We start from the raw sequence: 14,306 nt of genomic DNA, 5'->3' as shown, positions 1-14,306 counted from the left end.
ATTTGCAGCCTTGAAGATTTTTATGTAAACACACACACACACTTTTAAATATCTACAGGTTAAATAAAATGTTAGAAACAACTAAACTGTCTACTAGCTAAATAAAATTATTTTACTTCTATGCAATGAAATACAGTACAGCTATGTGGATCTCTACGTGTTGATACTGAAAGAGCTCTGAAATACATTAATTAAGCTTTTTAAAAAAGGAAGGCATACAAAGCCTGAATAGTGTAAGAGTATTTGTGTAGAAAATGTATTTGCATGCACATGAAATTTTCTAGGTGTGGAAGGGGGAAGTTTGGAAAACTCTGGCTTTTCATTTTATAATAAGGAATAAGAAAACATTAAAATAAATGCTGCCTATTCTTAAGATAGGTGGGAAAGACACATAAGAGATGTTACAGAAAAAGTGTTTATTTAAATATTGCATATTACATATGTTTTATAACTCAAAATTAACCACCATGACAAAAAGTATAGTGTGGCTGTAACATATTATTCAGAGGAAGAAACAAACACTGTGAGCTCCTGGTCCTATCTATAGTCTTAGTACCAGGTACCTCTTAGAAACTTAGGAAGTGCCTGGAAAGAAAGAAAAGAGAGAAGAAAGGGAGAAAAGGCAATATAACTAGAAAAGTCCTTATAAAAGATCACTTAATTGGCTTAATATATTCTCATCTATGGGTTTTGATGACCTGTATTCTAAGACAATGAATGAAGGTTAGGGGGATTATGAGCCAAGAGAAAAATCTACTGAGAATCCACAGGGATCGAAAAAGTACCAGATAGTCCACTTTTAATATGAGACTTGAACACACAAAATTATAATGACAGAATTGATGAAGGCTGATAAGTCCTTTTGTAACACGTGAAAACTGAAAGTTAAGAAATATTTAGGGCCAGGTATGGTGGCTCATGCCCATAATTCCAGCACTTTGGGAGGCCGAGGCAGAAGGATCGTTTGAGCCCAGGAATTCAAGACCAATCTGGGCAACATGGTGAGATTTTGTCTCTATAAAAAATTAAAAATTAGCTGGGTGTGGTGGGCATGAGCCTGTGGTCCCAGCTACTCAGGAGGCTCTGGTGGGAGGAAAGCTGGAACACAAGAGGTTGAGGCTACACTGAGCCATGTTTGCATCACTGCACCCCTGCCTGTGTGACAGAATGAGACTCTGTCTCAGAAAAAAAAAAAAAAAAAATTAAGAAATATTCAGGTTGGAATATATTCAGTAAACTCTAGCAGGGACTTCAGAGCAGGTAAATAAAATTATCTATCGTATTAGGCATTGTTGATATACAGACAAAAGCTTAAGAAAGAAAATGAAAATCTGAGAACTGTGATGATAAAGGCAGGAGATCCTCAGGCATGACAGAAATTTCTCTGGTGCATTGGAGGAGTTGGTCAGAGGTAGGGAAAGGTAAATGCTTATTTTATTTGAGCCATAAGTGAAGGGTTACAATGTAGAGGCTGCTCCTTTTTTCTTTACTTTTGTTTTGGACAGCAGAAGTTGGCTAGAAGTTGGAGGATTTTTTGTTCTTTTCAACATTAATACAGTCAAAAAACTGTTTGGCTCTTCAAAAACTTGTCTTAGAGCCAAATTTGCTAGAATGTTCCTAATTCATAAGGCATAGACTACAAATAAATTAAGGGCTCGGTAATAACCTACTTAGAGATACCTGGGTGCAGTGGCTCCCGCCTGTAATCCCAGCACTTTGGGAGGCCGAAGCGGGCAGATCACGAGGTCAGGAGATCAAGACCATCTTGGCTAACATGGTGAAACCCCATCTCTACTAAAAATACAAAAAATTAGCCGGATGTGGTGGTGAGCACCTGTAATCCCAGCTACTCAGGAGGCTGAGGCAGAAGAATGGTGTGAACCCAAGAGGCAGAGCTTGCAGTGAGCTGAGATTGTGCCACTGGACTCCAGCCTGGGAGACAGAGCAAGACTGTCTCAAAAAAAAAAGCAGCAGCAAAAGAAAAAAAAAGAAAATTCTGGCCAGGTGTGGTGGCTCATGCCTGTAATCCTAGCACTTTGGGAGGCCCAGGGAGGTGGATCATTTGAGGTCAGGAGTTCAAGATCAGCCTGGCCAAATATGGTAAAATCCCATCTCAATTTAGAAAAAATTAGCTGGGTGTGGTGCCATGCACCTGTAATCCCAAGCTCCTCAGGAGGAAGAGGCAGGAGAATCACTTGAATCCAGAAGGCAGAGGTTGCAGTGAGCTGAAATTACACCACTGCACTCCGGCCTGGGTGACAGAGTGAGACTCTGTATCAAAAAGAAAAAAAAAAGAAAAGAAAATTCTATCTTTAAAAGTCTGCAAAAAGAAGAAATATTCTCCTTTGCTATGACTTAGCTGTTGTTTCTAAGGAACTTATAAACAAAAATTGCTAAATTCTACATATTTGCCAGATATGTTAGTCCATTTTCATGCTGCTAATAAAGACACACCCAAGGCCAGGCACGGTGGTTCACGTCTGTAACCCAAGCACTTTGGGAGGCTGAGGCGGTGGATCACTTGAGGTCAGGAGTTTGAGATCGGCCTGGCCAACATGATGAAACCCCATCTCTACTAAAAACACAAAAAATTAGCCGGGCGTGGTAGTGGATGCTTGTAATCCCCAGCTACTTGGGAGGCTGAGGCTGAGAATCGCTTGAACCCGGAAGATGGAGGTTGCACTGAGCCGAGATCATGCCATTGCACTCCAGCCTGGGCACCAAGAGCAAAACTGCATCTCAAAAAAAAAAAAAAAGGCATATCCAAGACTGGGAAACAAAAGAGGCTGAACTTGACTTATAGTTCCATATGGCTAGGGAGGCCTCAGAATCATGATGGGAGGCAAAAGGCACTTCTTACGTGGTGGCAGCAAGAGAAAATCAGAAGAAGCAAATGCAGAAACCCCTGATAAACCCATCAGTTCTTGTGAGACTTATTCACTATCACGAGAATAACATGGGAAAGACTGGCCCCCATGATTCAATTACCTCCCCCTGGGTCCCTCCCACAACATGTGGGAATTCTGGGAGATACAATTCAAGTTGAGATTTGTGTGGGGACACAGCCAAACCATATTCCCAGACAACCAAGTTAAGAATCTTGCATAAGTTTTTAAGAAAGTTCTAATGATTTATTATAAATGTTGACAATTTCTTAGTTAACAATATAAGTTTTATCTAGGCATCTGAAGGATAAAACTTTTTTTTTTTTTTTGAGATGGAGTCTCACTCTGTTGCCCAGGCCAGAGCACACTTGTGTGATCTCAGCTCACTGCAACCTCCGCCTCCTGGGTTCAAGTGATTCTCCTGCTTCAGCCTCCTGAGTAGCTGAAATTATGGGTGCGTGCCACCACGCCCAGTTAATTTTTGTATTTTTAGTAGAGACAGGGTTTCTCCATATTGGTCAGGCTGGTCTCGAACTCCTGACCTTGTGATCTGCCTGCCTCGGCCTCCCAAAGTGCTGGGATTACAGGCATGAGCCACCATACCTGGCCAGGATAAAACTTATTAAATGACTACAAGTTGAGTACCACATACCTCCAGTCTATACAAGACTAATGTTTTCATACCTACAACAAAAGAGTCTATACTGATAAATGATTATAAATCAAAGTAGGACTACAAAATAGTGATTCAATTTGTCTATGAAAATTAGTATCATTGGTTTATGATTATTTTTGCATTTATTTATTTGTTCATCCAATAGTTATTACTTGGCACAGAATTAAATAAAATGGATTTGAGAAACAATCCCTTATCTCAAAGAAGTTTATGCTTAAGTGGGATAACAGGAAAGTAAGCCAAAATTTTTAATACATATCAAACATTAAGTTATATGGTGATTCTCCTCTTGTATCCTGACAGCTACAGGATAGCTGGAACAGAAAACAATGCTTACCTTTTGTTGGAGGTAATTCCTTTCCAGTGTAAGAATGTAACTTTACCTTCTTCTTCCCTCTTTTAGATTCAAATATGTCATCTATTTTCAACACAAGCTGAAAAAAGACCAGAAAAATACAAATTAAAACCAACACCCAAAAGTTGTACAGTTTGATGATATTAATCTATTAAGGATTCTTATTCAGAGAAAAGACCTATTTTATAAATAGAAACCTTTACCTTTTTGAATTTTGGATTTAAAATGATGACCTTTAATTAGATGATATGTTGTTCTAATACCAAGTCCACATAACATGGGGAAGGAAAATGGGAAAGAATATCGTATGAACCCAGCACAGGCTTTTAGATTCCTTGTCACTCCATGTCACAACATGCAGGAAATGTGGCTACTGCCCTTTGTATAGTGATCAAGCCTCTACTATTAAACTCAAGTTCTCACTTGCCTGGAGTAGGAAGTGGAACACTCATTTATCTAAAAGGCAAGGTGAGGCATAGTTATTTCTGCTCCCAGAAATTCTTCCCAAGGAGCAGATAAACATACTTAGAAAGCTTTTGTCAAAGGGAATATTCTAAGAGTACTAACATTACCATTTATTTCAGAAATATGTCATAAAATTATGAGACCCAAATATACTGAAATACAAAAACTATGTTTTTTCTTCCACTCACCAATCTATTTCTCAAGCAAGTAAAATCCAGACCATTTAATTTTAAATTGTTATATAATTGCTTCTCTCCATTTCATAAGTATTACTCATTAGAAAGTTTTCTTTGCTGCTGGGAGAGATGTGTGTGTGTAAGAGAGACAGGAGACACACACAGAATGCGGTAAAAAAGAGGAGATTCAGAGCTGATCAACAGGTACTTTTAAAAGGAAGAATTGATTAGTTTTTCTATAAATACTTCTCTTTTTTTCTTAAAATTCCAAGCTTTTCTTAAGTATCAATCCTGATTTAACATACTTAATGACTAGAATTACAATTGTTAGGAATATTATATATGACAACAACCAATAAAGTTCCCCGAGAAAAATGCTCTTGTATTCTCTTTTGTCCTTATTTCTCTAGCCATCCTGGCAATCGACAGGCAGTGAATCAGTCCAGTGCAAACCACCGTCCCCCGCCAACCACCCACTCCCAAAAAACCATGCAAGAAACACATGCTTCCAATACACAGATTATTACCACATTTTTGGATGAGTTTGTGCTCTTAAAAATTTTTATGGCTGCAATGCAAGTGAAAAATTGCCAATGTTCTTAAATATTACTATTACAAAAAACAAATTTAAGAGAATCTAAAATTAAAAAGTACTAAGAGCTATAGGAAAGATGTATGGAAATAAATATATATTTGGGTTACATAATGACCCAAAATAGCATAATTGTTAATTTGCATTTGAAAAGTAGAATCAAAAGTATATTCAAGTATAAAGGAAAGAGAATTGTTCTAAAACTATGCGATAAAGTGATAAATTTAAATTTCTGTCATGAACTAGGAAGAAGAGCCTCCTAGTTGCAAGAAATACTGTAGAATATTCTTCCTAAGAAATGATGGAAATCATACTGCTGTACACACAACACAAACAATAAAGGCAGTAGGAAGTGTACTCTAGCAAACAATCCGACACAGGATTCCACAGCAGGGAAGGAACGGAAGAGTGGGGAAGAGGCAAATGGACTAGATCAGTGAGGTGAAATTGTGAGGCAGTTTCCTTTCCAGGGACAGCTGAAGGCCTTAAAGGGGAAATAAATGAAAATGGACTTTCTTATGGAATGTTGTTCTAGAAGATACTCCAAAGCCAAACTTTGTATTGCATAAGGGACATCCTAACAAGATTTAATCCAAGGAGGGTCATGGGTAGAAATGCTGTCATGGCTTGTTCCTACCTGACAATTAAAAATTCATAATCATTTTTTTCTCCTCACATCTCCAAAAACCTTCAGAAAAATATTAGAAAGGGAAAAGTTAGATCATATCACCTATCATCAGATACAGAAAAAGCTTTGAGTACTTGAGATCCATAATACATAAAACATTGAGGCATGAAATCAAAAGTGCTGTAAAGCCTCCCTGGGTCTCATTAAACTCTATAATCCATGATTCCTAAATATTTGTTAATGCCATTATAAGAACCACATCTTAAACGCAGTCCCTTAAGGTGTTTGCATTCTTCTCCCTATGAACACACAATTTGTCGTTTCTTGGCCATGTGGGAGGCTGCTTTGTTGTGCCAACATGATCTACCGGAGGACGGAGCTACTGCAAGATGCCTGGCAATTCTTTAAGCCTCTTTTTAAAAAAATATTCCTCATCATACACAGAAAGATAAACAGTTAATTTTTTTTTTTTTTTCACTAAGAGAGATCAGTTTAGATCTTTTTTTTTTTTTTTTTTTTTTTTTTTTTTTTTTTTTTTTTTTTGGAGACAGAGTCTTGCTCTGTTGCCCAGGCTGGAGTGCAGTGATGTGATCTCAGCTCACTGCAAGCTCCGCCTCCCGGGTTCACGCCATTCTCCTGCCTCAGCCTCCCAAGTAGCTGGGAGTACAGGCACCTGCCACCAAGCCCAGCCAATTTTTTGTATTTTTTAGTAGAGAAGGGGTTTCACCGTGTTAACCAGGATGGTCTCGATCTCCTGACCACGTGATCCGCCCGCCTCGGCCTCCCAAAGTGCTGGCATTACAGGCATGAGCCACTATGCCCGGCCCAGTTTAGCTTTAAAAAACCTCTATGTCTTTAACTTTTCACATAGTAAAGAGGAAGGGGCAGAAAACTGATCATAAGAATTAAACTGTGGAATAGAATATTTCCCAAGGAATCAATCAACAGTTACTAACCCAAGAAACAGATATGACTTTTGTTTAATGTTAAAATCAGGTACAAAGTACATGTTAGGCCGGGCGCAGTGGCTCAAGCCTGTAATCCCAGCACTTTGGGAGGCCGAGGCAGGTGGATCACGAGGTCAGGAGATCGAGACCATCCTGGCTAACACAGTGAAATCTCGTCTCTACTAAAAATATAAAAAAATTAGGCCGGGCGCGGTGGCTCAAGCCTGTAATCCCAGCACTTTGGGAGGCCGAGACGGGCGGATCGCGATCACGAGGTCAGGAGATCGAGACCATCCTGGCTAACCCGGTGAAACCCCGTCTCTACTAAAAAAATACAAAAAACTAGCCGGGCGAGGTGGCGGGCGCCTGTAGTCCCAGCTACTCGGGAGGCTGAGGCAGGAGAATGGCGTGAACCCGGGAGGCGGAGCTTGCAGTGAGCAGAGATCCGGCCACCGCACTCCAGCCTGGGCGACAGAGCGAGACTCCGTCTCAAAAAAAAAAAAAAAAAAAAAAAAAAAAAAAAAAAAAAATTAGCCAGGCGTGGTGGTGGGCGTCTGTAGTCCCAGCTACTCAGGAGGCTGAGGCAGGAGAATGGCGTGAACCCAGGAGGTGGAGCTTGCAGTGAGACGAGATTGCATCACTGCACTCCAGCCTAGGCAACAGAGCAAGACTCCATCTCAAAAAAAAAAAAAAAAAATTACATGTTAAATGAACACATATAGCTAATTCAGAGGGATTAAAGAAGGAATAATATTTAAGTGATCTGATTTCTTCATTACAGCAGAATATTTGCACAGTATTTTGACAATCCTGATAACACCCTGCATTACAGCAGAACAAAGTAACAGAGAAAGTTTAAAAATTTTTCATATAATTTCTTAAGTGTTTCTCCTAAAAGAAAATGTCTGTCAGTCAGATGTAGTGGCTCACACCTGCAGTCCCAGAACTCTAGGGGGTCAAGGCAAGAGGATCGCTTAAGGCCAAGAGTTCAAGACCAGCCTGGGTAATATAGCGAGACTCTGTCTCTACAAAATAAGTAAACATGTAAGAAAAAATACATATATGTATGTCTGCAAGTAATCTCAATTTCTTCATTTTGGTTGCAATGCTTCTAGTAGAGATGATGTACAGACTTACTGCCTTTTCTCCCTTGAGGGAGAAGTCATTTATGTATTATGGTTGCTGATAATTTCTATTCCCAAGTAATAGATTTGTTTTTTTCTTTGGAAATTTTTGCCCCAAATAAATGGCATATATTTTTTCGTTACTGAAAATCTGTAAACTCAAGCACAAAACTTAACTCACTTTGGCAATGATATGAATGAGTGAATTAGAACAACACTGAAGCCATCCTGAGAGAACGCCCTTTTATATAAGATTCTGGTGCTTCCTTGAAATAGGCAGATGATTTTAATGAGAGCTAAAGTAACTGAAGTGAAGTCCCCATCTAAATCAATTTTACAAATCCATAATGAAACTCTGGCAAAAGCCATTCATGCACTTTTCTAGCATGAGCAAAAACTTAAAACATAACGCTACCTTCCAAGTCTTCTAATCCCAGTAGGTCAGTTCTAACCTATTATTCATTCCAGTCTACAGTTTACTTATTCTCATTCATGGAAATGCTGAAGTAAGAGTCAAAGAATGAAAGCACTGGAGTCTTTACCCTTGGAAGATTTTTCATTTTCCTGTTTGCAACTTCACCAGCTCGGAAAAGCTTCCATTCCGTTAAAGTGACCGGCAAAGTGGTATCTTTTGTGAGCTTTGACCGCAAATAGGCTTGTGAGTTCTTTACTTCCATAGTCTTCCGGTGAAGGAATTGAGGTTTGGGAGGGAGCTAAAACAGGATAAGATGTATTGGTAAGATCACCTAGTTCTGTTGTTGTTGTTTGTTTGTTTGTTTGTTTGAGATGGGGTCTTGCTCTGTCACCCAGGCTGGAACTCAGTGGCATGATCATGGCTCATTGCAGCCTCAACCTCTGAGCTCAAGCGATCCCCCCACCTCAGCCCCTTGAATAGCTGGGACTACAGGCACGTGTCACCACATCTGGCTAATTTTTTTTTTTTTTTTTTTTGTAAAGATGGGGTTTTACCAGGTTGCCCAGGCTGGTCTCAAACTCCTGGGCTCAAGCATTCCTCCCACCTCGGCCTCCCAAAGTTCTGGGATTATATGTGTGAGCCACTGCGCCTGGCCAGCATCATCCAGTTAATCCCTGTGTTATCATACAAAGTCAAAGCTATTCCAGAAACGCATTTATCCTGTATTTCATTTAAAATCATTTCAAATGAAGATAACATAATTTCTTTCTCACCATTTATAAAGAAGTTTCTCGGGTTTCTAATCCAAAGTTCCACTACAGGGTAATCAAATTCCCAGAAAACAATGGCTCACAGTTTTCATCAACTCTAAGGAGCCTTTGTTTCTAGGCGTCTCGCATGCTTTCAGGGACTAGGAAGGTAATTTAATGGTCATAGGTTGATGTAGATTAATAGGGAAAGTGGGAACTAAAGTGAACTGAAAAGTTCATGGCTGTCTAAAGGCATATATATTCAATTATTTTTGAAGTGTTAAAATAACCACCAAAAAAAAAAAAAAAAAAAAAAAAGCTGTATGCTATCCCAAAAACAAAACAAAACAAAACAAAAAAACCACCACCAACATTAAACCTTACATTTCAGTGCCTCTTAGTTCTGACCCCAATTAAATACCCTTAATCTTTTTGTAGATACCATGAATAAGATTCTAATGTTTTCTTCAATTAATTATCTGGCTATACCTTGGGCGCTTTAAAAGCACTTTTAGCGGGTGGTAGCTTCCATGCCGAAGGGGATCTCCACATAGGTAAAGGCTGCACTGGAATATCTTCATATGGATTTTCTTTGGTGGGATCTTAAAAAATAATTTAAAAAAAATGCTTACATGAACATAATTAAATGCAAAGATAACCACAGCTAGCAAAAGAAAGAAAAAGCTAACTATGTTCAGCTTTCTTATTCAACATTGCTGTAGGGATGTGGGTTAAAGCACTTTAAGCTTACAAAGCCACTTATGTGTCCAACAGAGCTAAAAGAATTTTCAAAATGCTATATTATAAAAATCTACTTATGAGCTAAGCAGTCTATCACATTAGTTGTAAAATTCATTAGAGAATAAAATAATTTATACACCAAAGGTTTCCATGCTAAAGAGAAAAACCCAGGGCAATATATGCTTGATTGTAGAAGAAAATATCATCCTACAATTAAAGGCTTCACCAAATACATAATCATCAAATTTAATTGCAAAGTTGTCAACACCTACATATGATATCTTCATAGATATTGTCCTCAGACTGTGTGTAATAAAGTGCTGACCCAGAATTTTTTCCAAGTTCTTCATGAATCGTCTGTGAGTTCCGATTTCGAAAGTGCTGAATATCCTCAAATTCAAAGGATTTCCTTAAGAAAATAGATATATTTTAAAGTTATATCTTTCAAAACTCTCTTTACTTTTTAAAATTTTAATTTATTTATTTGATTGTTTTATTATTGTTATTTTTTGAGACAGAATCTCAGTCTGTTGCCCGAGCTAGAGTGCACTGGCACAATCTTGGCTCACTGAAACCTCTGCCTCCCAGGTTCAAGCGATTCTACATTGCTGTAGGGATGTTACGACTGGGATTACAGGTGCATGCCACCATGCCCAGTTCTTTTTTATATTTTTAGTAGAGATGAGGTTTCACCATGACCACCAGGCTGGTCTTGAACTCCTGACCTCAGGTGATCTGCCTGCCTCAGCCTCCCAAAGTGCTAGGATTACAGAAAATTCTAATCTTCTTTAAATTGGTATGGGAGACAGAAATAAATAAGTACAGAACTTGTATACAGAATTACAAAGGTGTTTTATCAGAGATCTAAGAATAATGAAGTAGGCTGTGCCTTATAAACACCATGAGAAAACTGGATGCTTGCAGCCAGTCACATTCATGTTCTACATTGGGTTCCTTTATTAAGTTCACTTAGTAAGGAAAAGTGGGGCTGAGGACAGCATGCCCTAAATGAAGTGGAAGAATGTTACTGCTTCCCTACAGAATTTTTTAATTTAATTTTTATTTTATTTTATTTTAGAAGCAGAGTCTCATTCTGCTGCCCAGGTTGGAGTGCAGTGAAATGATCACAGCTCACTGTAGCCTGAGCTCTTGGGTTCAAGTAATACTCCCAAGTAGGTACGACGACAGGAACACATCACCATACCTGGCTAATTTTTTCTTCTTTTTTTTTTCTGTAGAGACAGGGTCTCACTATGTTGCCCTGTCTAGTGTTTGGCTGGTCTTGAACTCCTGGCCTCAGGTGATCCTCCTGCCCCAGCCACCCAAAGTGCTGGGATTGAGCCAGCGCACTCAGCTCCTACAGATTAATTTTGTTTTTTGTTTTTTTGAGACTGAGTCTTGCTCTGTCACCCAGGCTGGAGTGCAGTGGCACGATCTCAGCTCACTGCAAGCTCAGCCTTCCAGGTTCAAGTGTTTCTTCTGCCTCAGCCTCCTGTATAGCTGGGACTACAGGTGCACACCACCACGCCCAGCTAATTTTGTATTTTTAGTAGAGACAGGGTTTCACCATGTTGGCCAGGCTGGTCTTGAACTCCTGACCTCAAGTGATCTGCCAGCCTCAGCCTCCCAAAGTGCTGGAATTACAGGAGTGAGCTACCATGCCCGGCGCTGGCCCAGATTCTTAAAGATATATTAATAAAATGGAAGGCGTTCTGATGCTCTTATGTCAGTAGATTATCTTAGACATTACTACATTTCTACTTTTTTCTCTTATTTTCCTTCCACATTAATCAACACCTGCATGTTCAGATCAGGGCCATCACCTAAGCTGAGAAATGGAAACTAGTTTGAAAAGGAAAAAGAAGCTCAATAATCCTGTAAGGAAAATACCTACAAGTCTTTATCTGTAGGATAAAAACATACCTTTTAGATCTTCCTCTTATTTTTCCACCATATTTCTTTGGTTCAGGTTCCTGAGAAGAGGCCAAAGAAGATTGTGCACAAGAATTATTTTCACAGTATTTTTTGTCACAGTTTTTTTCTTTATACGGCATAACACCAGATTCGGATAAATATCTGAATGTCCTACGAGGTTTTGGCAAAGGATTTATGGAAGGTCCACATTCTTGCCCCTCAGGCTCAGAGTAAATATTTTCTAAGCTCTTGGTTATTCCGTATGAACTATCCAGAACTCTGAAGTTCAGTTCTTTTTCTGAAGAGTCACAATGTTCTAAAGCCAAATTTAAGAGTTTATCTGGGGGAAGTGCTTCTATTTTCTTCCACAGTATTTGTGAGGTATAGAAGTTTCCTGGAGGTAATGAAGTCTCTGGATCTAAGACATCTTCTTTACAGCTTTCAATTTCTTTGACTCGAGAACATACCCAGTTGGATTCTGATTCATTTTTAAAGAAGTGTGTATCATCATATTCCTGTTTCTTATTTTCATTCTCACTTTGATCATGGCTTTTGGTATCTTCATTTATATCTAGACCTACATTCTCACAGCTGGTTACATCCAAGTTTTTGCTCTTTCTCTCAGCTATAGGATTTTTCTTAGGAAGGATCTCTTGGTGACAGTTATATCTCACTCCAAAGTCCTTTGGACGCCACTTTTCTGGATTAGATATATTAGCCCTTCCTTCCCATTGAGAAATTTTTTGTTTGATATTTTTGCAGTGGCTTCTTGACAGTGTCTGAACAGCAGTACGAGAAAAACCAACATCCATGTTTCCAACTGGGTGAATGACAAGTGATTAATCTTACAAAGGTTCCATTACAAGTAAATGTGAAATACTGTATTCTTTATCCTGTCAGAATCCAAATGATTCCAGTATTTTCCCTTCATGTTTAACTTGTAAATCTCTTTGTAAAAAGAACAATTTTGATCAGTGATCCTTGTTGAAAATGGCTACAACCTGATGTTGAATAATCCTGTGAAAATGACACAAAAATATGTTAACACATTTTATAATTTCCTAATTTAAAACTCCACTGAAACACTGCCCACCTATCCCTACATAATTCATATAAATTGCACATGTAAAAACATACCTGTCATCTATTAAGTGATTCAACTACATAAAGGCACTCCTAAGATGGTGAGATAATAATACTAACAAAACATTATTTGTGGCATTTTTCAAATTGTCAGCTTTAATGTTCTGCCATATTTAATTTCCTAAAGTTAGGTAGAATGAGGTTTTAGAAAAAATTATACATAGTAGTATACAATATTATTTTGTAATAAATTAATTCTTTTTTTTTTTTTTTTTGAGACAGAGTCTTGCTCTGTCACTCAGGCTGGAGTGCAGTGATGGTGATCTTGGCTCACTGCAACCTCTGCCTCCTGGGTTCTAGTGATTCTTCCACCTCTGCCTACTGAGTAGCTGTGACTACAGTTACGTGACACCACACCTGACTAAGTTTTTGTATTTTTTGTATAGACGGAGTTTCTCCATGTTGCCCAGGCTAGTTTTGAACTTCCTAAGTTCAAGCAATCCACCCCCTTGGCCTCCCAAAGTGTTGGGATCACAGGCATGAGGCACTGCACCTAGGCATAAATTAATTCTTTATGAAACCTTCTCTTAATGAAACAAGGAGCAATGGAGTATCATAAGGAGCATATATATACACAGAATTACATCTCAAAAACCCCCCAAAATCTATGTATGTCCACAGCAAGAGCCAGTTGGCATGGAAATACACCAATAGCCAACGTCCTCCTCCTGTCCTACGTTGATTAATAATATCAGCCCATCATATAGCCTATTTCAACTTTACTATTGGCAGCACAGGATTCCATATACACTAAAGACAACTCAAGGTGCCCATTAACCATCAGTTGCTTTAAAATGTAATAACCTATTTTGATGACTGGACTTCCCACATCTATGCTACCACACCCTTGACCCAAATCAACACAAATACTTACAGCCACTGTCACATTCCTTCTTTTCACACAGAGGCTTCATTCAGGCCCATAAACCATTTCCTCATATGTAGGCTTCAGTGGAAAACTTTTCCTACCAACTGAGTAAAGACCTGATCTCAAGTTCTACTGTATACTTGTTAAAAATAGCAGTTGATTCAAAACTTCCTGAGGCAGGGATCATCCTTCCTTGAGCTTTGTCTGTGTGGCCTTGATTAACAGGCAGGAAAATATCTTAGCCCAGCTCTGTCAGTACAGCTGACCAAAACTGTCACATACAGAAAGTACACAAAAATGTTATTCTTGGCAGAGCAACTGCTAACTAAGACTTCCATCAACTTTCATTTAAACCATTCCTACCTACAAATCTGTGGGAAAACCAGCTTTGCCAGCAAATAAACTTTGGTGACAGTCTGATGCAAAAAAAAAAAAACTTCCAAACAACTTTAAGAAATTAACCTCATGTGGATGAAAAAATAATAACTATACCCAAAGCCCAAAACACCACAACTGTTGCACAGAACTCTTGATAAAAAACGAATGCACACAATTTAAAGATCTAATCTGCTACTGTTGATTATTAAAACTGAAAATTCTTTTCTTGCTTCTGATATTTATAGGGAAT

The 14,306-nt window shown here is 38.6% G+C and overlaps 1 protein-coding gene across 6 annotated transcripts in view; it reads right to left on the bottom strand.

Moving 5' to 3' along the window:
* Positions 1 to 14,306, bottom strand: part of DENND2C (DENN domain containing 2C) — an 84,836-nt gene that overhangs the window by 28,593 nt on the left and 41,937 nt on the right. For all 6 annotated transcript variants that reach the window (XM_073008460.1, XM_073008459.1, XM_073008462.1 and 3 more), the window contains 5 exons: positions 11,677 to 12,684; positions 10,026 to 10,162; positions 9,502 to 9,614; positions 8,391 to 8,561; positions 3,899 to 3,995 (listed from right to left, as the gene is read on the bottom strand). In XM_073008460.1, coding sequence (XP_072864561.1) covers positions 3,899 to 3,995; positions 8,391 to 8,561; positions 9,502 to 9,614; positions 10,026 to 10,162; positions 11,677 to 12,479 — 1,321 coding nt within the window. In that variant the 5' untranslated portion in view covers positions 12,480 to 12,684. The remainder of the gene's footprint in view (positions 1 to 3,898; positions 3,996 to 8,390; positions 8,562 to 9,501; positions 9,615 to 10,025; positions 10,163 to 11,676; positions 12,685 to 14,306) is intronic.

This window comes from Chlorocebus sabaeus, chromosome 20 (genome assembly GCF_047675955.1).
Source record: "Chlorocebus sabaeus isolate Y175 chromosome 20, mChlSab1.0.hap1, whole genome shotgun sequence".
Classification (NCBI taxonomy): Eukaryota; Metazoa; Chordata; class Mammalia; order Primates; family Cercopithecidae; genus Chlorocebus; species Chlorocebus sabaeus.
This window is presented reverse-complemented; position numbering and strand designations above follow the sequence as displayed.